The sequence below is a fragment of the Malaya genurostris genome, chromosome 2 (genome assembly GCF_030247185.1).
Source record: "Malaya genurostris strain Urasoe2022 chromosome 2, Malgen_1.1, whole genome shotgun sequence".
In the NCBI taxonomy this organism is placed as follows: domain Eukaryota; kingdom Metazoa; phylum Arthropoda; class Insecta; order Diptera; family Culicidae; genus Malaya; species Malaya genurostris.
The window spans coordinates 111,508,146-111,534,688 of NC_080571.1; the positions used below are offsets into that span (position 1 = coordinate 111,508,146).

General features: G+C 36.4%; 1 protein-coding gene across 1 annotated transcript in view; it reads right to left on the reverse strand.

The window, feature by feature from the left end:
* Positions 1-300: 300 nt before the first annotated feature.
* LOC131432544 (acetylcholine receptor subunit alpha-like 1) overlaps positions 301-26,543 on the reverse strand; it is a 328,833-nt gene continuing 302,590 nt past the window's right edge. The window contains exons 8-10 of the mRNA XM_058598881.1: positions 21,042-21,262; positions 20,679-20,938; positions 301-10,795 (exon numbers count right to left, since the gene is read on the reverse strand). Of these exons, the coding sequence (XP_058454864.1) occupies positions 10,592-10,795; positions 20,679-20,938; positions 21,042-21,262 (685 nt within the window). The 3' untranslated portion in view covers positions 301-10,591. The remainder of the gene's footprint in view (positions 10,796-20,678; positions 20,939-21,041; positions 21,263-26,543) is intronic.

A 26,543-nucleotide genomic window follows, 5' to 3' on the forward strand; every position in this document is an offset into this window, starting at 1 on the left:
CGTTGCGTCCAACAGCATCTTTGAAAAAATACGGTCCAATGATTCCACCAGCGTACAAACCACACCAAACAGTGCATTTTTCGGGATGCATGGGCAGTTCTTGAACGGCTTCTGCTTGCTCTTCACTCCAAATGCGGCAATTTTGCTTATTTACGTAGCCATTCAACCAGAAATGAGCCTCATCGCTGAACAAAATTTGTCGATAAAAAAGCGGATTTTCCGAATGGACCACCTAAGACGCAGCCGCGGTCAACATTTAAATGAAATTATCTTCAAAAAGTAAATGTCATGTACCAATCTAACGTTTAAAATAAAGAACCGATGAGATTTTGCAAATTTTATGCGTTTTATTGTTTAAAAAAGTTCTCAAGCTCTTAAAAAATCACCCTTTAGAATAAGCGGCAATAACAGAGTGATTCTATCTCAATTATCCACTGCCCATACAAAATCGGATCGCGAAACGAGAATAAGTGACCGTTTGTTGCTTCAGAGAGAATCCCCACAGCAGCGTGCTAGCCTTTGATTCTCAGACAGGGCATCGAGAGAAATTCGCTCTCGCACTGGTGTCTAGTAAATTTTTTATCGTGACGTCACAAATTAACAAAAATTCATCCTTGACAGTTCAACGGTACTGTTTACAAACAAGCTTGAACAAATTCGAGGAACATATCTAAAACAATCATCTTTACACTCCACAACCAGCCACTTTTATTTAATCAATCTTTGAAACGAACCCTACCGAATCATTAACTAATGTTTTTAAACTCTATTTAAGCGATATGGACCGTGAACGGTCTCATCCGTTTGTCAACAGACAAACAAAAAAAGTCTGTTTACAAACAGTACCGCTGAACTGTCAAAATGTGTTCATCCGATTGAGGTTAGCAGTGACGATAAAAAACCTAATTAGGTTTTGCACGATGACTACTCGAATGAATTACCGATGAACTGCCGATGAATCAAGTTAATCTTTTCACAGCTATCAGTGATTTGTTTACACGTATTCAAATGAGAATTAACGCAATGAACAAACAAACAAACCACGGACATCTGTCAAAATTGATTCATTTTGTTCATTTTTGTGAGGTTATGTCATGTTCATGCAAAAGCTAATTCTATGTTAAATGTACCATGCTGATTTTTGTTGCTGCGATGATATCCATCTCTCTTTGATGGCATTGATTGAATCGTGTGAAGAGTTGCTAGTGAGCGTTCTTTGATACGATAAAAGTCATCCTTAGTGTTGACACCAGCCATAACGAAGATCGACAAAAGGCGTCTTAAGAGAAATCCTTAGCGTAATGCAAAACCTTGATGTTACATTTCTTTTGTGAAATTGGACACCAACGAATTGCAGAGTGCAGAACCATTACATGGTGAATGTCACGATCCTTCTAAGCCTGGGTTCGAACATACGACATTCGGTTTGTAAGACTAGTGTAATCCCGGATGAGTCAGAGTCATTAAATTGACAGAGTATATCAATGTATTGGAACGAAGTCTGTGTCACATCTTGAAAGCTAAAGTAAAGATCAGATAACCGGACTCCGATGGTTTTTTGTCCTGAAGATTTGAGTATAAATCAATCAAAATCTTTAGCAGGGACAAGTTGTATAGACCGCCGTCGAACCGGGGGCACGTCGTCTTGTTGGTTCCACGAAATGGGGGGTTTTCAACAGGACTCAGCGGTGGCTCACACTCTGACTCGCAGAACATTTTCCAGAATTAATTTCGAGCTCAGAGTGGTCGGCAAGTTAGTTGGGTCTGAACTCTTTGGACAGTTTATCTGTTTGTTTCAATGGAGCATTTCAATCATAACAGGGCTTTGCCTCCTACTCATACACCAGAGAACTTCCGTCTAAATAATACGTTACCCACCTTCAAATTGTTAATTTCTTGATTATTATTTTCACAAATGCTCTCATATCAAGTTTGTCAAATAGGTAACTAAATATTATGAATCAAAATACGAACAGAATAATCTCGAACGAATTGAAAATTGTATAACAGTTACAATTTCTCTCGATAGAAAGGCAAATTATTCGAAAGTGTTTCATATTTTGTACTGAGCGTGTACTATGGCGAAATGTCCAAACTTTTAATGTCGTTTTTACTTAAAACATCTCCCCTCCAAACTGTTTGTTTAAAACCAGTTTCGAACCAAGACTAAACTCCCTTGAAATAACGAATTTCATAATTTGCACCGTTTTTCTTTCGAAATCTAGAACTTCCGAAATTGATTCATGGTCTCCAGAATAGCATTTCAGGTAAGCTTTAATAATTACAAAACACAAAATTCCAATGGTATATCAACCAGGCAAATTTATGCGTTATTTTTACATTAACTCAGCGCAAAATAAAAGCAGATAGAAACAGCTTTGCCGAATCGCTTCTATCCGTGTGTAGGCCGACATCGTTACCAGTGGAACGTGTCATCTGAGCCAATTTGTTCTGTTAACTGAATTACCCATCACACATTTCAAACCGAAAACAATTGAATTAAATTTTCATTAGAATTGAGTATTACTTCAAAACAGTGGGCTGTAACTCACGGTACGAAGTATTAGATACCAGGGCTTAACAAGGCTTGGGTTGTCGGTTCAACGCATACGGCGCTGGCCAGTTGTCGTATGTTCGAGTCCCGTGTCCTCTGAGAATCTGTTAAGTGAATTTCTAAATATTATCGTAAAACATCGCTTAAGGCCAGATTTCTCCAAGCAATTTTCCAAAAAGTCCAAAAAAATATTTTAGAAATGATACAGTTTTAGTCACGATCGTGAAGTTTGTAGAAAAAAGGGGGGACGGTGCGCACCCAGGCACGATTAATCGCGAATAAAAACTTTGTTCGGATTTTTCTCGATACCACGTTTTTTTCAGCTGGGTGTCAATCGTATTCCAAAACTATTGCACGTATCAACATGAACCAATTGGCACCAACTATAACCAAAAATATTAATTTCTATTTAAAACAGTTATTAATAATTAAAAATGCAGAAAAAGGAACGAAAAATTTTGTTTTTTCTCGATGGAAATTTTTCATTCCAAAAAACTGTTTTGCTTTTTGCTTTACGATGATTAGTTTCTTACTAGGGGAACGTGCCACTTGAGCCAATTAGTTCTAATTCTGATTCCTGATATCTAAAAAGCAGAAACTATGCAAGAAGAATATTCTCGTAACTGTGATGTAATAATTTTGAACTATTTGTTATTTTGAATTAGAAAGTACAGCACGTTAAGACATTGATTTCACACAATTAGTTGCCAATCATAGCAGCGGATAAGCATCATCGCTGTCCGCCAGGCAGTCAAACTGGTGGGTAAAAATTTCAAATTTATTATTCGAAGAATCTGTGTGGTACTACAAAAAAATGACAACCGACAAGTTAATGACCACCAAGTTTATTAAAATGATGCTATACTTTCGAGAAAGATGATGACGTTTTCAAAAACCGGGGAAATTCAAATAATCGATTCTTTTAAGGACCAATGAAAAAAAATCCAAAAAATCATCCGTATTTTTCCTTGATTAGTATTAGCAAAACATCAATTATAAACACACAAAAGAACACTTTTTTCATCGATATTTCTTGATGATTCTCCGCCTTTAAGAAATAGATTACCATCGAAGAAGTTTTATAAATCGGTTCTTTTGAGGACCAAAACATCGATCTAACTGTTTACAATATGAGCTGATCTATAGTGAAACAGGAAGTGTTTCAAGTTTATCCATGATGAAAGTATGATATCGAATAGTTGCGCTAGCTATTGCCAACAAGGACATGAGTCATGCGTTGTGACATTGAATAGTGGCGCCACAAGTTAAGCTCGGGGTTATAGGTCACCAAAGGGTTGACGGCATTTCGGTTATGTTTCTGACACTATTAATCCGTCGTTTTTGTAACGTTGCCTTTAATTGAATATAACGACGTCACTGTAATAAGTACGGATGCAGCGCACAATTATGTATTCGTATTTCTCTGATCATAGACAAGTACGAATCGCGAAACAATCGAAAAATCTACGATATGAACAGTAGAAAACTTGATGTTTCGTTGTTTATCGTTTTTACTAATTATTCCGGCAACCAAAGATCAGTGGAGACATTATTATGATATCAATTGAACTGTCAAAAGCGTCTCCAATCTGCTTGTTTACAATTGCTATAGTGAGTATATGGTATGACATTCGAAGGAATACAAATACAATAAATTATGAATGCTTTGTGCTGTTTCTCACTGAATTTGAGCAAAACTGATGGATACACTTAATTTTTGCTACAAGTGTGATACTTTACAAGTAAACAAACTCAAATATTCGAAAAGACACTCGCACACAAATACAAATGCCAGGGGTGCCAGAGTTTTTGTTGTATTTATCTCGTTGTCTACGAAGATTTCTATCATCACTTTTATCACTTGTTGTAGGATCACTAGTTTTCACCTTCTTCAGAATTTTCTCGCTATAAATCTTTGTGCAAAGTGATACAGAATCGAACCACGAAATCACTACAACATATTCATATGTAAACACTTAAACCTATTCTCGAAATGGGCCACACAAAATTACACTGATTATTCTGTAATCCACGTGCTCTTTTCCGAAATTCGTTTGAGGAATATTTTTGTATCTCGATAGAGCGCATTTCTTGCCGAAGTTTAGTGTAAAATATTGCAGAAACAAATCAGCAAATCCGATTGTCGAAACTTCGAACAATGGAAAAACTATTTCAATTCGACAAACATTTGTCATCTGTCACTTGTCACATGTATTGCTATTGTACCAATAATCATCTTATTAGTATAGTCGCCATGTTGTTTTGCTGATTACTCGACTTTTAATCAACAAACTGTGATAAAATCAGATACAATACCTATGCTTCGGCTCTAAAGCGACCCGCACACGTTCAGTTTTCCGGACAGTTTCTCGTGTGTGACGTTAGAAAAGAACGATTAACTGAAGTGGCTAAGGAATTAATCCGGCCAAACGTCCGGTTTTTTACTGAAGCTCTCGAGTTCAGTTTCATCCGATTAACTAACAGTTGTTCAGTTAATCGTTCAGTCCTCCAGTTTTCTATTAATCAGAATAATGTTGTTCCATGAAAAAAACTGCCATGAAGACACAACACAAAACTGGCCTGACGAAACACACGCTCAGTTCAGATAACCTTTCCGTCCAATGTTCATTTGAACTGTCCGGAAAACTGAAGGTGTATGGGCCGCTCAAGAATAAAAACCGCATAAAAAATAGTTCGACAAACTTTGCGACGCGAAAGCTCCAATGAATGGCACCTATTTTCATCTTACCCTTAAAGTCATTCCATCGAACAGAGATAGCAAATCTCACTCTAACTAGTGGTATTCGTATATGAAATGGTTGTACCGAAATTTGTTAAAAGATAAGTGAATAAAAAAAGTATCTACTTTTCAAATTTACTTTTGAATATCTGCTTAATTCCAGCGGCGTTGAGGAGCAATGGTTTCAGGCGCAATGTTTTTATTTTGAAAAAATTAGCAATATCAAAACACCCTCTTTCTTCAATCTTAACTTTCATGACAAGTATTTCATGCAATAATGAAGAAAAGTCTTTTTTACGCTTGATAGTTGATGACTTGGCTTTTAAAGATTTAATCCTGAACGGGTTTTCCGAGCGATCAGTTTTATTACTGCTGACAATCTCGGCAATATTTGACAGTTATCAAATTTGGATTGTCATATTTCTCAGTAATTACACATTTTGTCGAGACTATTACCGAGCACTCTGGGTTGCAAATCTCGGTAAATTTTTCGCCTAGTTCTAATGTGTACAGTGGATCATTGCCTAGTAAATTCGAATATTAGACGAATCGTGTTCGAAGCTTTACGTTGTGTTTCGTGTTAGAAAAAGTGTGAAGAAAGTAACAAAACAAGCAATATAACGGCGGTCATAGAATCTATAGCACGCTATCGGGTCAAAGTCGGTCCGATACAGCCGAATGGTGCAGAACTGTCCGATATATTCTTTTGGGTTGACGCAATTGATGCAAATGGTGCAGAATAGTCCGATGACGGCTCGATCGGAGCGCTGTGTTCGGACCGATGTCGTGCTCAATTGGTCTGATAATCGGACCGATGATCGAACCGATGCGGCTCGACGAAATTCACTGGGTGTTGGCATAGAGTAAGAAGTTTGTTAGTTACGTTATTTAAATCCGTTGCATCTAAAGAGACTTATCTTTCTTCAGATTTTATCGTGATTCAAATTTACAGCGCCAATGTAAAAATATAATATTAATGATAACATAATGAATAAAACATGTACAAAACGAGAATAGTTGTTTTTTTTTCATACGCATTTCTTGTAAATTTTGAGCAGAACTCTATTCTGCTATGCTTGATTATAAAACCTGTGTTTAGTATAGTGGTAAAATCAGATTTCATCAATCCATCAAACATGTCTTATAAAATGTCACCCTTTGCTGCAGATGTAAAATAGCGAATTCTTGAAGTATTTTTTCGCAATGGTAAAGCTAACTACACACCAATTAAATTTTTGTTAATGTGATTAAAGGAAAATGGTCATAATTATTTCAATCTTGGGCTACAGAAAACTTGCTCAATAATTTCATTAGCATAATCACTACAAAGCGGCCAAACACGTTGGACTTCACACCACAGAAAACAGATGTCCCGGCTAGAGAATAATCTGTGAGAAATTCGAATTTGCTTTACGATGAAAATAAGGTGAGTGTAAATGGATAGTGGCTATAATTGTTTGTTTGGAACAAAACTTTTTTTGTCAGTGTCGCTCCATACGACGTTCAAACAATCTGTCAAATCCAATATGAAATTAAGGAATTGCCAGCATTTCGGATGATTTTTTTTCTTGTGTTGTAAAAATTACGGCTGAAATATTGTTACTCTCTTCTGGCGCCTATTCGACTGTTCGTCTCAGAATTACAATACTTCGTTTCCGAACGAAATCGTGGTTCGCTTATCTTTTACAGATAATTTCATGACTAATGCTGTTGGGAAACTTGTCGAATGTTATTTATTTTGGCCTATGGTTGCTGCCAGAACGAACGGGGAACGTTTCAATTCAATGTACTGGGAATGCATCACATTCACTCTGGCAATACTGCTTTTGTAAAATGTAACAACAACAAGCTCTCAAAGCTTTGCGTGACGCTTGTACTCTGGCAGCAACATATGATTGAAATAAACCGGGATTTAAACCGCTCGTTTGCGATATTGAATGGTAACAAATCAAAAGTTTGGTGTGTTTGGACTGATGCACCTTAGGGTGAAACTTGACAAATAGCACGGAGTCGCCCGACCGAGCATCGGTAATTTAATTTCAACATAAAAAATGACATGAATTCCATGCGTTGCGATGCAACGAATGGCAGATTTCATCGCACTCACTTCGACATAGATGTCATTTTTTGCTGGAATTAAATGCACGGTACTCGCTCACGCGACTCAGTGTAATCAGCCAAGTTTTGTGTAAACTTTCTCGCTGCTCGCTCAAAAGTACGCATGGAATTTTTGGCAACTTGAAAGTAAAGAACAAGCTCCGAGCGAGCTTTCTCGCTGCATAAAAGTTAAACTCTGTTGCGTCACATAAACTTTCAAGTGAAGATAATTACTTAAAAAACGAACTGATTTAAATGATATTCACGAACTTCATAAACTACTTCAGCCTAATAATTTCCTTTCATCCAAACCTTTGGCTTCTTGTGGTCGAGCTGCACTTCAAACTTTACACACACTTCCTTCGCAAGCCTGTACATCGGTTTTCTGTGCTCCTACGGTCAATAACACTTCCTCTCGTATTGTGTCTGATGAAATCCGAAATATCTGGTTGCCATAGATAAAATCGTCAAACTTTTACGTCACTTTCGGATAATGTATTCCGATGAGCTCTGGCCACTGGCAACTGATTTTATGGGGAGACACGGAAAATAACAATCGTTGCTAAAAAAAAAACAATAGCTCATACCGCGTTGACACGAACTGTCTCTATACTGGAATGGAAAAGATAGATCCAACTGTTAACATCCAATGTTGCAAGTAGTCGAAGTCTGTCTGACATACTAATTTTCTTATTTTTGTGTTCGCACTATATGGACTAACGATTTTTTATTTCTGTTAACTATGAGAAGTTTCTGCTTTGTATGTAAATGTAATATCGTTCGGCATCATGCCACTCATCGCCAGTGTGAGGAAGAGGCGACCTGTAGAAAACTCTAATCTGACTTTGTTGTTGTTGTTGTGTTTTTCTTTCTTCAAAATTCGCTATAATTTGTCTACAAATCAAGAGAAACTCTACACGTGATGAGAGAGTTGTTATTTTTTTTTGTTAATGTTTTGAATCTTCGAACCGTCCTATAAGGTCGTTGAGATTTTTTTTCCTTTGTATTTTGTTTTAATGTATGTGTAGCTTCGTGACGTTATAGTTTACTTTTGTTAGTACGAATAAATTCATTGTTAATTGCATTAACTACTGCTCGCTGCATCTTTGCCGCGCTAGTTGATACTTGCTTATTACCACGTTGCTCTTAGTTTAACTTCAATTCATTCAATGATATAAAATCTAACTACATGTACACCTATAGTTTTACGAAAATGTTGTTTACTCCAATAATACTGTGTCATATAAAATACATACACGTTTGTTTTCAGTTACTCTGTCTTGTTTTTTTTTAATTTTTTTTTATCTAGTGATTATAGGAAGTTTCCGTTTGATCTTTGAAATGTGGGCAAGTTGTGGATCGCTGCCAAATCGCCATCCTTCAAAGACGCAAGATTAAACAACCGGATCGGTTTCTTCTCACTGGAGTTTGGCTGCAGTAATTTTAGCATTCATTTATTGGGAATTTTGGTAGAATTTCCTGTAGATAAGACACTTTATTATCAGACCGGTGCATGCTGATTGTTCTTTTTCGTAGTCTGCTCCAGTTCAATTCTGCTACTTCTGGTACAGCCCTTCGCTTATCTTTTCGATTCGGTTCGTTTTCCCCCACTGCGAAAACTTTTCCCTGTCGCCTACACACCCTCTAGGAAGATTTCACAATTTTCAAATCCAAAATTAGATAGTTTGAAACGCTGTCGTTTGATTTTGTTTGCTGACGGTGGTGTAGCTTCTCCTGCAAGTTTTGTTCGCCGAAATTTTCTGCAGGAACCCAGCTATCTTGCAATGGAGTGATGAACACAACTTATCCGTCGTAGAAAAAGTGTGTCAGTTTACGTCACGTGGTAAATTAACGAAGTGTGTGTGTGTGTGTTTTTTTTCACCTGCCCCGTTTAAGTGTATAAAAGTTGTTTTTTGCAAATTCAATGTCTAACTAAATGACGATATCCTCTTTTGTGTCTGTTTGTCACTTAAAAATAACTATCATTTCAATTCATCGCCCTTTACCGGGGCAAATATAAAAAAATATCAACTATCTTAAGAATTCGTTTCCATTTTTTCCCCTTATAGTCCTAATACTAACTTACCAAATACCACTAGGATTGATATTTAACAAAATTCAATTATTTACACCAAGTTTTTAACGTTCTCTGCTCAACAAATTACGCTACGTCTTAAGTTCTGATTTTCATCAATCACATTGCACTCGTATCATCTTCCTCTTGCTTATTGTTATATTTTGTTAAATTTTTGTTATCCAAAAATCGAAAGCTTATCGATCGAACCATTATCCTGCCATTATTTACATCAACAACGGATTCAGTAGTATTGCTCTATCGTAACTGAAACTGACCGCGTACACGGGATGGTTAAAATCAAAAGCAATTTGCTCTACGAAATCACCGGATTTATCCTTTCCTCGTATAAAAAAGTTGCCCTCCGTTTTGTTTTATTAAAAAACTACAGTTTGACGTGCGGTATTAACATTAATTTGATTGTTATTGACATTCTTTCCTCTCGAGAAATCAAAACCACACACAGAAAACAACAAAACGAACAATCAGTAGCAGTTCATAACGCTGTTGACTCACGTGACTGGATGTAATGCTCCGGGATCTTCGTTCAGCAGCAGCAACGCCATCTGTTGCTGATAGTGGTGACGGTACAGATCCGGCCCCACCCGGGTCGGTATTATTTTTTTGTTGTATCGTGATGTGTCTGGCTGAGTGGAATAAGAAGAAACCACTTTTTTCCGCATGGGCGGGCTTCGGCTGCACGGACGGCACCCTTCGGCCCACCCACCCGGTTTCCAGCAGCGGGCGGCTAAAAGATGATGGCAGTGTGGTTGGTGCGAACGGCGAATGTGATTGTGTACCGCAAGGCGGCCTTCCGGAATCCATCAGCGGTGGAAAACCCAAAGCGTCACTTCTACTGACGATGCGAGTGGGGTAACTTTCGCTTTGTTTAGTAGTCTGTCGGGTTTTTCTCCAATCGTTCTCTCTCTCTTTCTTTATTTTTTTCCTTGCTCTTTCTCTTTCTTTCTCACTTCTTCTTGCACCGTACGCTATGAATGTGTGAGTGGTTAATTTAGGGGCGTTGTATTTTGTTGTTGTCGGATTCTTAATGGCCATCCTCGTTGACCAGGGTTCGCATCCAGTTCAGAATGTACTTCCAAACGGCGGATGCGAACCCAGGCGGATGCTATACATTCTCGCTGCCCATTTTGAGCAGCTCCATCTTTTTCTTGGCAATCTTGGAGTACATCGCATCGATCGGCTGGGTGTTGTCGTACAGACTCGGTGCCTGCAGGATAATCAGGGCCGTGCCCATCACGCAAGCTATCGTGAATATCCACAGAAACAGACGATCTAAGACGAGTGCTACGTATTTCCAGTCTTCTTCTATCTGCAATGGAAAACGACAGGAAAGAAGAAAAAATAAACTTCAGAAAAGTTGATGAAAGCATAACTTGACTGAGAAGATATGGATGGAATTAATCGACCGACTATTCCGATAAACATTCCCCTCGAAAACCAATGGTAAGAATTTGAATACAATTCGACTTTTGGAAAAGTTTTTATGCTTCTAGTCGGATAATAGCACAAACTGCCGGGGAAACGGATGGTGCTTCCCGGATTTACTAAAAAATTGTTAACTACTCGTATTGAATTCACGGAAACTATTCTGTCTTTTATTATTTATTTCGTATTTTAGGAATTGGAGGTAAAACTACACAACTATTGTCAAAACTGGTACTAAAATTTGTTTTAAATAATGAGGCAGCAGTTTTATTTTTGTTTTTTATGAAAACTTTATTTATTTTGAAAGTATGTTTTTGAGCATTTCGTTCTTAAAAAATACAATTTTGTTTTTTTATGTTGACTGCGAGAAACTGAAAGCTTCGATAAAAATATCTCTTGTGTGACGCGGTGGTAACTAACGTACCTTAGTCGCTTTCACCTAGTTGAAGCCTTTTACACCAACGGAAAATACAGAAAACGGTTGGTATGCATACTAAATCCAATCGATTACAGTGAGTAACATAAATTAATTTAAACAAACCAACTGTTTTGAACAATTTCGCGCCAACTCGAAAAAATGCTAGCAGCAAATTTTCAGAATTCAATAAGCTTTCAGGACATGTATGTTTGGTCACAAAAAAGTCTGTTCACCCTTTTCGTTCTTCCAGAATGTACACCCAAACCTCCATTTACGTGATAATCGGGACTACGTAAATCGAACTATGACGTAAAAAAAGTTTACGTTATTTGGAATTTTCAACGTAAAAAAAGTTTTCTTATGTATATGTATTATTAGATATGTATAATATATTGGATAGTTATGGAACGAAAATTATGAGTATTTACAGGAAAAGGATGTTCTAAGCAGCATCACTTCCGGTTTATTGATATTCCTTGAAACCCCTTACAACATGGGTATTTTCGGAACGGATTTGATGAGTAGATGTCGGAAAACGATGTTTAAAGTCATTTAAAAATCCAAGGTGGTGTTTCTCGAAACCCGTAGCAAAACGAATGTTTTCGGAACGGGTTTAAAGAACAGTTCTTAGTAAACGTTGTTTGAGTAATTATGACTTACTGTCGAATACTTTATAATATTGTTACTTTCGGATTGGTTTTTTCGAGTCAATATTAGGAAGAATGTTGTTTCAAATAAACTTCAGGATTTTTATTCCAAATTCAACATAATATTAGCTTGACACTTACAATCGAATTGTCAAATAAATACATAAATTGATGAAAATGCTTCGATGTAAATATTTTGATGTTCATTCTTTGGTGAAAGAAATGTTGATATTTAATTTTCAGTATTGTAGTAAATATGATTTATTTGAATAGATTCAAGTTTGAGCTGCTGTTAAAACTGTTATTTTCGTTTTCGTTGACTGATTTCAATCCCTAAACTGTTGATTAGTTTCCCCATATTTTCATTCCGGTAAATTACAAAAAACTAATTAGTCAAACAATTAGATTTAAAAATGATTTTGGTGACTTTTTCACAGACCTGAATTAGCAACTAATAGTTCCTCTTCATATCGTTACACTCAAACATCGTTTTTCAACATGTACTCATCAAACTCAATCCAAAAATACCCATATTATAAGGATTTTCAAGGAATATCAATAGACCGGAAGTCATCATCTTGGAATTCAGAACCATCTCAAAATCGTTTTCCGACATCTACTCATTAATCCCGTTCCGAAAATATCCATATTGTTAGGGTTTTCAAGGAATATCAATGAACCGGAAGTCGCCATCTTGGAATTCAGAACCACCTCAAACATCATTTTCCGACATCTACTCATCAATCCCGTTCCGAAAATACACATATTATAAGGGTTTTCAAAGAATATCAATAAACCGGAAGTCGCCATCTTGGAATTCAGAACCACCTCAAACATCGTTTTCCGACATCTACTCATCAATCCCGTTCCGAAAATTTCCATATTGTTAGGGTTTTTAAGGAATATCAATGAACCGGAAGTCGCCATCTTGGAATTCAGAACCACCTCAAACATCGTTTTCCGACATATACTCATCAAACCCGTTTCGAAAATACACATATTATAAGGGTTTTCAAAGAATATCAATAAACCGGAAGTCGCCATCTTGGAATTCAGAACTACCTCAAACATCGTTTTCCGACATCTACTCATCAATCCCGTTCCGAAAATATCCATATTGTTAGGATTTTCAAGGAATATCAATGAACCGGAAGTCGCCATCTTGGAATTCAGAACCACCTCAAACATCGTTCTCCGACATCTACTCATCAAACCCGTTCCGAAAATACCCATATTATAAGGGTTTTCAAATATTATCACTAAGCCGGAAGTCGCCATCTTGGAATTCAGAACTACCTCAAACATCGTTTTCCGACATCTACTCATCAATCTCGTTCCGAAAATATCCATATTGTTAGGATTTTCAAGGAATATCAATAAACCGGAAGTCGCCATCTTGGAATTCAGAACCACCTCAAAAATCGTTTTCCGACATCTACTAATCAAACCCGTTCCGAAAATACCCATATTGTAGTAATTTCCATGGAATATAAATGAACCGGATACGATTTTACGTTATTTGGAATTTTCAACGTAAAAAAAGATTACGTTATTCGAGATTTTTGTCGTAAAAAGAGTTACGTAAAAAGAGGTAACGTAAAAAAAGTTTACATAAACGGAGGTTTGGGTGTATCTGTCTTTTAAAGAAAAAATAAACAGGTGTAATCCACCTAGTGGTGTAATAATATATTTTTCATATTATCTATTATCTCTTATATATTGAAGCAGGATTCATCAAAAAACTGCAAATAAAAAAAATAGAAAACAATTTCAAAAAATTACTATTACCTTAATATACTAAATTTGAATTTGAGTAAACGAACAATAAATGGAAAAATAAGGTGAGCTCCATATTACCTCACCAAATTTTGACCACTCAAACATCGTTTCCGACATCTACTTATCAAACTCGTTTCGAAAATACCCATATTGTAGTAATTTCCATGGAATATAAATGAGCCGGAAATCATTTTCATTGTATACAAAAACCTCTTTTTACGAAGTTTTAAATCCAACTTAGAAGATTTGTTAGGATTTTCTATGACAATTTGAATTTAAAAAAACTTATCACCTGGTTATTTTAGATTTGGAAGTCCGAATTCAATAAATTTTTGTATGGGGCTATCATTCCTTTTATTTGAATTTGATTTTATGAAAATCTGATATGAGTTTATTTGGTGGAATTTACTAGGCAATTTAAAGAATTCACTTCCCATTAAGCGCACTGCCTTCGGAACCGAAGGTTGAACCTAAATAAATATCGGGATTCTTATTGTTCTTATTATTAATTTTTTTAATTAGAGTTTTAAGTTGAATTTAAGATGGCGTAAATCGGTTGAACCATCTTCGAGAAAAGTGAGTGACTTTGTTTTCATTTTTTATCACACGTCACTCTGCACGGAGAATCCGCAGATCACAAAATTAAAATATTGCAATTTTTGTTTCATGCCCTGGTTGTATCTACTAAATTGTTGTTGATTTAACCTAGCATATTTATTGATTTTGTCATAACCATTCAGGTAAATGAAATCGCTGTATTAAAATGCTGTCACTTGTCGGAGAACGAAGACAGCAAAACGCAGAGTGAAAAACCTCTTCATTTTACCAGAAACGTTTCATATTGACAATTTTCGATGGCAAATGAAGGTCATTTATGTCAGTTACACACTTAGAAAATTTCGCAGAACTCGGTAATTTTTTACCAAATTTTCAACAGCTGAACCTTCGGTAATCAGTTCGGTAATTAAATTGATTACCGATCGTTCGGTAATTACTGAACTGTCAAACAACTACCGTACACTGTAAACCAATTGGATCTAACTGATTGTTCGGTAATTTATTGTTTGCTTGTTTTCCTTTGGTTAAAATTCTGGATTTTCGGATTTCAAAAAACAACACAAATTCACAAAACGGAATGAAGGAAATTCCAATCTGTTGTGGCTATGGTTTTATTCCACAGAAAAGGTCAAATGTTCCAGCTGACCGGAATTATGAGCGCCTTCCAAAACACTGCACAATCCGTCGACTCCACCAGAAATTACCCTCGAATTTGTGTAGGCAGCAAGTGGACAAGTGATACAAAATTATTTTCTGCCTATAAGTAAACAAAAAGCTTTTAGTGGTTCAAATGTTCTAAAAACTTTTGCACCTGTACCTCAATCCGTTCGATGAACTCTTCAAGATTGTTTTGTTTGGTTAATAAAAATACACTTACTAAAAACTGTTCGACGGTTAGTTTCATGATAATCAGTTTTCGCAGAAGTTCGGTTATTGGAAGATAATTTTACCATACGGACGGTATGGTTTTTACCGTACTCGGCAACTATTCAGATTTACCGTATGAATTGTATATCTATTTACAAAATTCTGTAATGAAAATTTACGTAAGACCGATTGTCCGGTAAAAATTTACATAATTATTGTAAAAGAAAACTCATGTACCGAAATATCGGTCATTTCTATAGATTACCGAAATTTCTCGTCAAAAATATTACCGAACAAAGGAATTAAATCTTAGTGTGTACGTAGTGGCCGTTTCATGTAAGTAAAGGTATAATTATAAGAGTTAATTGTAAAATAAGTTTCCCATGTACTGAATAGGTTTTCCTGCAGTATAAAAATGTTTTAATTTCATCTGCGAGTAATATATTTTCGGACAGCTCATGTCAATGTAATTAAAAACGTCTAACGTCTCATAATTACTGATGAAGTAAAGTGATAGTATCTGTATTTTCTTGAAAGTGCATCTGTAGAATTGGTTTGTTGAATTGGTTGAAAGTGCATCTGTAGAATTGGTTTCTAGCGAAACATTCTGCAGGTGGAGGAAAACTTAATTTTAATGCCCTGTGATCATTTTTCTGGTGAATTCCCTCTTGGGAATTTTAATCTTTTCTTACATTTCTAGTATCTGTGAGCTTAGTGATACAAACATAAGCAGGTACTAAGGCAAAATTTCGTTATCCAAGCGGTGAACAATTAAATGCCCCCCGAAGAGACTACACGGAACGACCGATATCAGCATTTTCGCGAAAAATTTAGTTGATTTGCTGATTTTAGTTAGTTATTTTTTGAGACAACTAAAAAAATCTTACTTTTGCTGATTTAGATTTTTTATTCTCATTCCCTTAATAATAATAAAATATTTGTTGAAATGACTATTTTTTTTAGTTGAATTCACAAATTAAACGTACTGTCATTTCTTAGCTAAGGCACACTTCATATCCAGTCAACTAATTTTTTAGTTGAATTAAAGAAATATAATGTTGTTTTCAACCAATATGAATGGTTGAATTGGCTTCTGCAATCTGCAGCTATATGGCGCCCTGTCACCGAAACGGTAACACCTTAATGACTACTAGCCACTAGATGGCACACTACTGCCGAAAAAAATTCAGACGCGGTTGTCTTTTCTATATTGGCAGGTATACATACGATGTTGTGTTGGAGAAAAAGACATGAACGAAACGTAAACATCTTTTTGAATTTTTTTTCTTCTAAATCACTGTTTCTTCATTCTCACTGAAAACTTTGAGCACTCGGAAAACAAAAACCGAATACAAATAGTACACCGGACGGCGCAGCTCGGAAGGTTTGAAGATACAAAAAAACTTCATCACAATTAGAGTGAAACATTCGAAATTCACTTCACTGTTCCGCGTAAAAACATTATTACGCACAATCGCTTCAAGTGCGCACAAATTCTGAATAAATACGATTTCCACTAACAGTTTACGACATTTTTACATATCGGTTTAGAAATTTAAATAAAGATATATCGAAGACATGCGAAAAACATCAAAACAATGTTCAAGCAGTTTCAATAAGACTGTCCTTTTTAGCTTTTTAATGGATTGTTTTGCTTTGACACTTCTCATGAGTTTTTGGCTAATAAACTTGTTAATAATACCCATTTCAGTTTTGGTTTTTTTGTGCTGTCCTTCAGTAATGATGGTGATAGATAAATAGAAACAAATTTTCTGATTTTAATAACAAAATTAGTTGTCAATGAGAATTTCGTGTTGGATTGAAATATTGCTGGTTTGAGTCCAGGATATTCACCAACTAAACACATTCTCTAAAACTAAGAGTTTTTTCAGCAAAGTAAATTCTCAATTTTAACTAATTTTATAGTTATTTTGGAAATTTTGTTGTTAAAATCAACTAATTCAAAAACAGTAATACGAATTAGGCGCAGAGCTAATTTCGGTCGTTCCGTGTAGCATTAAAAACAATTTATTGCAATAGGCGTCTTAAGTTAAAATAACTGAATAATTGGTAAAAACAACCGAGACATTTTTTTGCTTTCATGCAAACAGGTAACTTTGCTGGAACTGTGTCATTGCTCTGTTGCATTGTTTCATTTTCTGCTTAGGGTGTATGTCATTACTCAACTGTAACGTTTCATTACTCGTTTGTGGTGAGTGACTTTGCTGGGCATCATTGCTAATCTGCCAGCATGAGAAATCAAAAATGACAGTTTAGTTGTACCAAATTTCAACCAATCAAATTCAGAAAAAACAACTACCATTTTAGTTTTTTTACGATCACTGGCTATTGCGGAACTAGAAATTGGATTCGGAAGAAATTCTGTAAACTTATATGGGATTATCATCCTTTGAGAAAAGTCTCACTATTTTCATATTTTCTGTGCATATAACTCGTTAATTCCATAGCCGGAAGTGAGATTTTGATGAAATTTAGGAACATTGTATCGAATCAAAGATGAAAATCGGTTTAGCCATCTCTGAGAATAGAGAGGCTGTATATTGATGTGGTTGGTATCACCATGTTATTCCAAAACTGGCTGTAGGGTTTGAAAAAAAAGAAGTACTTGGTATGACTCGATAGCAATGATATCCTACTAACACAAAATGGCAGCATTTCACTATATGATCTATAGGATGCTCACCTTGCCTCTCACACTAGATACTGCAATAAAACAGAAAAATAGTATCTTCGAAATTGAAAAGCTTAATGGATATCCGGAGCACTCAATCCAAACGATCTTCGATAAAAAATAATACTGATGAAAAAAAAACAATCACAACTTTGACTAGAAAATTTGAAAAGAGTATTGGTAGAATTTAATCCAAACATTGCACATCCATTAAAATCAAAATGAAGAAAATTTGGTTTAGCTATAGTATTCAGCCGTATGAAATACCAATTGAAAATATTGCTGAGTTCCACAAAAGATCCTACAGTTATTTTTTAAAAATCTGAGATATAAAAAAAATCGTGTTATCATTGTGATAAATAATACATTGGACAAACAAAGAGAACATTAGACGTTCGTTTCAAAGAGCACATTGCAGAGATAGAAAAAGCATCTAGGGAAACAGAAAAAGGGTTACCTTATCATTTCAAGACAAAAGTAGCAGAACATGCTTTTTCCGAAAATCATGAACTCACTATCAATTATATAAAAAACTTAAGACAAATTTCCAATACATTAAAATTAGACACTGTCGAGAGACTAGCGATTTTGAAAAATAACTTCACATCACCTAGGGAATAGATCTTCCAAAGAACGCTCTCTAGCAACTGTTAACATGATTCAATCAGTGCCATCCAAGAGAGACGGATGTCATCGCAGCAACAAAAAACCGACATGGTTCATTTAACATAGAATGGACACCAGTGCGAGAGCGAATTTCTCTCGATGACCTGTCTGAGAATCAAAGGTTAGCACGCTGCTGAGAGGATTCTCTCTGAAGCAACAAAGGTCGCTTATTCTCGTTTCGCGATCCGATTCTATATGCGCAGTTGATAATTGCGATAGAATCATTTTACTATTTCCGCTTATTCCAACCATGTGTAAGAAATGTAGAAAGAAATGAAGAAAATTTCTCTCACGGCTCATGCATTGAGAGACACGAATTCTTGTAGCATCTTCTACCGGATTGAAAATGTTGTATACAATGTAGAAAAATATCGAGCAGCTTCTGTCAAATTGTCGGCAATCACCAACACTGCCTAACATTTCAATTCTAGCTACCTCTCACTCTTCCTGTCCCAGTTACCTGTTTTCTTCTAGTTCTTATCTGTGAACCTATCGCTTTCGTTTCACATTAAAAGGATAATATTGCAGTTTTCTTCCACCAGACTTTCAAATAGTATCACTGAAGAAGGATGTAATTAACATCCGAAACACGCATTTTGACGTGTAATATTAATGGAATTCAATGGCATTTCGAATTAGTACTTTCAATCTAATAGTGGTTTTTAAATTAACTTAAGCTTGTTAGAATCGGTTTATCCACCTCCGAGAAAATTGAGCGTATAAAATAAATCTCCGAAAGGTGCATACATACACTAACATTTTCCGATCTCGTCGAACTGAGTCTATGGGTATCCGATAAAATTCCATTTTATTTCAAAATTTTTTATATGCCTTTAACAAAATCAATAATGTTCAGTTGAAATAAGATGAAGGTATCAATGTAGCATTAACATTTGATCTCCATTTTCAGATTTTAGATTCCGAGATTTGCACACGTGTAAGTGGAAATATATACCTCTAACCAGATCAGTTTTGTTGATGAAAGTTGTAGCATCCGAATAGTATGTAACATTCCGAGTGACGGTAATTTTTTGTGCACAATTTTTTGCATGAACATTCTCGCCCCAGCTTTCCCTACGGTCTTGTTGCAATATATTTCACTGAATCGTATTGCAACGCTCCTGAATGAATCAACTTGTGCATATTTCATAAACCAATAGCGAATTGGTACATTATTAATCTGGCATTAGACATTGTTCATACATTTGTGATTAAAACTTTAGTAATAAGAATATTCATAGATTGAGTCAAATCCATTTTTTACCCAACACTTGGTAAAAAAAAAATTGGTCACCAAACTAGGACAAGTTAACTTGAACCATAGAAAATAGCTACAATGCAAACAACGCACGTGAATCACCAGCACACACAATCAAGCGCGCACATTTGTGGACTCGCACCCCAGAAGTAACCCGCTTTCCTGTGTTCTTTTTTTAGCCCTGTGGTATTCGTTAGTTACTGGGGAAAAAATGCATATCCCCAAAGTGCGCCATTATCCCATCAAAATGAATACATAATAACTAATTATCACGTTTCAATTATTCATGAAAGCAGTGGCTTTTTCACCTCAAGAGCTCACCACCATCGAAAATCCTCATTCAATGGTCTTCCGGTTGTGTCCGACCCGTTCTCAAATTCACCAGCGACATTATTTGCACTTCATTTGTCACTGACCCGGTTGTGGCCGTTGATGAACCATCCACCGAACCCACGGGCTTACTCCATGAAATGGTTGTGTCCTATGTCAATAATGGCAAGACGAGTTTATCTTTTATAAAAGGGGTGATAAATGAAATGCTTAATTGAATATGAAATCGGGTACGGCCGGGTTAGGGCCACGTTACAGTCCTGACGGGCTTCCTCTCCTTTCATCAAAACGTAATGAATTTTGCGACACACGTAGCGGGGAGGAAAAAAGGCGAGAAGGCTTTTCATCGAGATGAAGGCCAAAAAAAATGGCTGGCGCGGTTTCTCCACAATCGGCACAAAAGAAAAATGGGATAAAGGACGCGAGCCAGTAAATGGCAACCGAAGAAAATTCGATTTAATCGGAAATTCTGTTATTGGTATCGCTGTCGGCATTGATCCCAAAATGGAGCTGAAATATATTAGGAAACTGAATGCGTAATGTTGAACTTACACTCTCAAATTTATCCTTATTTCTAACGTGCTGCGCTACGAATCGCGAAGCCTCTATCGTCTTCTCCATTTCGCGTAGCATGGGCTTCTCGAAGGTTGGGCTTAAATCCCCGCAACAGTTCGGACTCATGTCACCGTTGCTGGTCGGACTGAAGAGATCGTCGTCTCCACCTGGTAATGGCAGTGCTGGTAGTGGTGGCTCGCCAAAACATGGCCCAACGCCACCCGATGCGGCTACGTCGAACCTTGATGGTGGCAGTGCTGTTGAAAAAGAGGAAATGGTGTGGAGTGAAATAAAAATAGAAGACCTTGACAGCGAATGACCATCGAAAATCGGTTGACCTTAGAACCTCCGATTACTCACCAGGAATATCAAAATCCGTACTGAAGTCCTTCCCACAGTAACCGACGTATTTTTCCACATCCGGCGGAACCTGGAACACGTCTGTCAGCACTTCGGGCGGTTGCTCTTCGATGTCGGATGGTTCGTCTTCCTTTTTCGGTCGCTCGATGCATAACACCCTTGGCAATAGTTCTATAAAAACTCGATGCACCCATGGTGCCATTTTGTGCGTAACGGGTGACCTAATAAAAAGTGGTGATTAGAAAATTTTGAAGAATACGATGAATTTTATTTTTTTCTTTGCACTGAAAACGATGGTTGAAGTTGATAGTTCTCAAAATTTTGGCTGTTCGATAATATAACGAGCTCATATTATTTCCTCCTTCAAATACAAAACACGTCAAGTTGAGTCAAGTAATTTCTATACACTTTCTGGTTAGACTTTTTAATAAATGGTTTGTTCCGTCATGAAGATCTGACCTTCTGAGCATATTTGTAAATTTTTCATTCCTGAATAAAAAGTAGGGAAATAGTTGCTAATAATCAAATGCGGAGCAAAAAGACGGGATTGATGTGAATACGAATAACAATGGCTCGCTGAAACTCAAACTTTTCCTAGTAAAACACGATATCAACAGGACAAAGAAGGGATATACCAAACATATATAATAATAATAAGTTCAATATCAAATATGGTAACACACAACGAAAGTATAGGAAATATGAGAAATAAATCATTACAATTACACGAGCGTTATCCAATATAATAAACATTTAAACTAGAGTTTTATAAAGCAGAGTAACTATTCGATGATGTATATTTTTCCTTGTATCTAGAACCTAGAATCGTGACCTCTACCATTAAAACAACCTCGATAATGGTTAATATTCGGCATTTTTATTGTCAACGCAATCGATCGTTTCTTATACGACTAAGACGATCACTTGCAGGATGTTAGCATCCATCACCACATTACACATCAAAATTCTAAGAATGCAGGATATTTTCCAATTTTCGTCTAATACGTTAATGAAGATATTGCTTAAGTGAAATTAAATTTTACCTCTTTAAAAGGCACCAGGTTTCGTCGGTCCTAATGTTCGAAATTTACAGATTTTAATTTTCAATACTTGGCATCCCTGTCCCGGCTTCATATAAAGACAGGTTTTATCGTTGATTCGAAACGACATCCATGTTGGTATAAAGATGTTTTGAATGTGTTAGTGACGGCGTAAACATTTTTTACTTCCATTTTGAAGAATCTGATGCTTTTGGTAAGAAATGGGAAAAAAATCATACAATTCTATGTGATGATCTGTTGGACTGAACAACAGATGTGCCTTTAAATGCTATGACATACGAGATCTGAATTTAGGCAGAACTAACATGGCTCTTCGCACGTACAATCGGTAAACTCGTCTGAAATTTAACTCGGAATTCATGGTGATTTCCAATTGGATTCCAAATAAGATGAAACAATCGATTCCAGGCTGAATCAGTAAGTGCATTTGAAAATTTGAAATTTTGACGGACAACTTAACTGAGCAGTGGTGTTTTCAAACACAGCGCTCCCATGAAGCTCTGACGACTTCCACTGCTGCACACCGGAAACGCTAATTGTTGTTCAAAAGTATTCTCCCAATGAAGTTCCTTTACACCGTTCTGCTGCTCGCTTTATTCCAAAAGCGTGTTGCTTTCCTGTATGTCTGCTTCGACAACCGTTGCATTGAAAATAATACGAAAAATTAAATGTTCATCTTTTATACCGATACAGTTGTACAGCAGCAGATATTTCTCTTTCTAAGAACGCGTTGGCTTGTAATGACATGGATCAAATCAGACAGGGTTTTCAATAGTGTACAGTTGAAACTCTCCAATGTTGTTGCAATACATGTATAAGTTGAAAATTTTGGATTTTATCAATAGTTAGATTATATAAATTCATCTACAGATAACTGAACTAAGAGCTTTCAAAATTGTGACTGAAAATCATACAAAGAAATCATATGTAGTTTTCCTCTTTGGTACTCGTCAATACCAAACATTTCAAAAAACTTTAATTTTTATTTATTTGTAAAAATGTCATACAACTGAAAATGTTATCATAAATTGATGATGGCTTGTAGCAAAAAATATCTTGATACGTTAGATACAACAAGAGATATTAACGATCAAAAACTTATCACTCTCTCAGAAAGTAAATTTTGAAATGGCGCCCCATAGTAAAGTAGGTCGTATTCAAGACAAAAATCGATCAACCAACCCCGGGTGGATTGGTCGAGTTTGAAAAAATATGTGAAAATCATAAAATGCATCAATGGAAAACATTTATTAGTGAAAAAAAGTTGGAATGTACCATTTTGTATTCAGTAGGTACGTAGAAAACTCTGCTCCTCACTTTTTAGTCTTAATTATTTTAGACTCAGTTCCGGCAGCAATAGTAAACTTTTTTCAACTCTCGCCTTTAACTTTTCCTCCTCCAGCGTATGCTTACACTTGGTTTCAGTTTAGTTTTATTGGAGAATCGGTTTAAACTTGGATCAATTTGCAATTAACGACCTTGACGCTCCTCTAAATCAGTTCGCACACTTACCTTGGGGAAGGTCTGACTTCTTCAGAACGGCCTACATTTGCAGCAGATTCTATACTAATGAACGAGCTTTGTTTGGGTTTGCGTCAATCTGCGACAAATCCTGTCAGAAACTCTAATTGCTAATAGTTTTGATGGCATTGAGTTCGTAATCTATTGGAACCATCTTTTTATCAACAATTTCCAACCTTCAATGATTATAATTTAATAAATTGAATGGTTTACATTACTTATTTCATATGTATGTTTTTCCTTACCAGGTGTACAACTTTGCTTCCAAAATTAAAAGCTTTATTGCGAAAAAGTGCTTACAGATGTATTATTCAAAGTATTGTCCGTCGCTAGTGACAACTTTCTACTATCTTTCCGGCAATTTTCGGATCTCGGCTCGAAATAAAAAATCCTCTTTTGACGCTATCCATGAAGCAATCCATTTTTCCAAATCTTCGAAGGATTGAAAATGTTGATCTGCCAGGCCGTGTGCCGGAAATAATCGAACGGAATAGGTGGAAGTCAGAAGAGGTGACATCTGGGGAATACGACGGGTGGGACAAGACTTCCATCATCTGTGTATTTTGACCAGCCTCAGCCGGTGCAGCCACCTATCGGAAAACGGCGAAAGCAAAGTTGTACACCTGATATTTGCCGCATAATGTCTACTATATCGATTTTGATTGGTTCTTTTCGCAAGCATTAACTAAGAGAGACGAAAGATATGAAATGAATAGACGGATAGGTATTCTAGATTGAATCAGTTATACATTTAGATCTCTCAGTTAATGCTTGCCGAAAAACACCAATCAAAATCGATATAGTAAACGCTATATGAGGTCTGTTCAAAAAGTTCCCGGAATTTTTTATTTGCGCGCGTCTGGTAAGTCCGGTGGTCAAAATTTTTTTTTTATTGTGTTGGTACATCCCTAATGTATGGTGAAATTTTCAGCTGTATTCATTGTTTACATTGTGTCTTGTAGCGGCTGGTGTAGACGTGTTTTTTTGAGCTCGGCGATTTTTGTTAGTTTGAACAATGGAAGAATTGAAGAGTCAAAGAATTTGTATTAAATTTTGCGTTAAAAATGAAATAAAGTGTAACCAAGTGTGCGAAATGTTACAGAGAGCCTACGGTGTGTATGCTATGAAAAAAAACAAGTGTTTACGAGTGGTATAAGCGTTTCCAAGATGGCCGCGAAGACGTTGAAGACGACGAACGCTCCGGTCGACCCAGCACGTCAATAATCGATGAAAATGTGGGAAAAGTGGAAAAAATTATTATGGATGATCGCCGAATCACTATTAGAGAAGTTGCTGATGAAGTTGGCATATCAGTTGGCTCATGCCATCATATTTTTTCAAATGTTTTGGGCATGAAACGAGTGGCAGCAAAATTCGTTCCAAAACTGCTGAATTTTGATCAAAAAAACAAACGCATTACCATCGCTCAGGAGCCTTATTCACCAGATATCGCTCCGTGTGATTTTTTCCTGTTCCCAAAGTTGAAGAGACCCATGAAAGAACAGCGTTTATCATCGATTGAAGAGATAAAGGCAGAATCGCTGAGAGTGCTACAGAGCATTACAAAAAGTGACTATCAGGGGTGTTTCGAAGACTGGAAAAAATGCTGGCATAAGTGTATTATATCTAGGGGGGATTACTTTGAAGGGGACCATATAAATGTAGACGAATAAATAAATATATTTTTAGAAAAATGAGAATTCCGGGTACTTTTTGAACAGACCTCGTATATGGTTTTTCGGCACCTTTTCATCGAATTCATTCCGAAATTATCCATATTGTAAGGGATATCAGGGAATTATTTTTAATTTTTTTAATACATTCTTTCCCTAGAGCTTGCAGTTGCCCATTTGGAGTTAGTAAAACTTCTTATTGCAAAACAAAAAGAGGAAGATTTGATACTCTAATTATTTGGCATTTTCTGCTTCCTATGTATGGCATGTACAGTGAGGAAGTGCAAGAAAGTCGTTGTTCGGGATTCATCACACTTCGCGCAAATTGAATTTTGTAACACCCTATACTCACATCCTACCTTTTATATTTATCTTATGTTAAAACCACACACCCTATATTTACATCCCATCTTTTATATGCACACTCTGCTAAAGCAGAACACTTACACTCACACAGAGATACACAAACGTCAACTAAATCACACGTATTAAAAGTATTGAAGCTATCACACGCGTTTATAATTCGTTCCTGCTGTTCACCGAAAGCCGTGATATTCTTCCAGGAAGAATCATTCACCGTCGCCGCTTAAAACAAAATTCCGTTGTGAATCCATCACCGACGGATCAACGCTCCAATCATCGTCTCAAACATTTATGGTGCCGAAACCCGGGACATTTCCCGTTGCAATTATCGTCACTGGAGCTGCTGATAACCTCAAAGTCTGCACAAAGAATCCCCACGTGGATCGCTGCAGGATTGTCATCACAGTATCTGGATTTTATACATCGTACGTCGTAACAGTATAATTCGTCGTGTGATAAAAGAGATCACGGCGTGCTTTCGTCGCCTCAGTGGAGTAGCAGCAGGATTCTTGCTTTGGTGAGGTTAGGTGACTCTTACCCTACCGAAGTTCAAGGTAACGTTTTTCTTTTATCTTTTGTTGATGCTGTATGATACCAAAATGACTCCGCCAAAACGGCCGAAACCATCCACTACAAAGATGACCAAACTAAAATTATTGTACCGTCGGTGAACAAATGTCTTGGGATCAGCCGAATTGATTAAAACATTCGACGAGCAAATTGATCTCACTCAAGGTGATCAAATACCGGTTAGAATCCAACGTTTGGATGACTTGTGGTGCGATTTTGAATTGATCCAAGATGAAATCGAGGTTTTGGAAGACGCTGAGGATCATTTTTCGGATGAACGTAGAGAATTTCAAAATATGTATTTTGTATTGAAG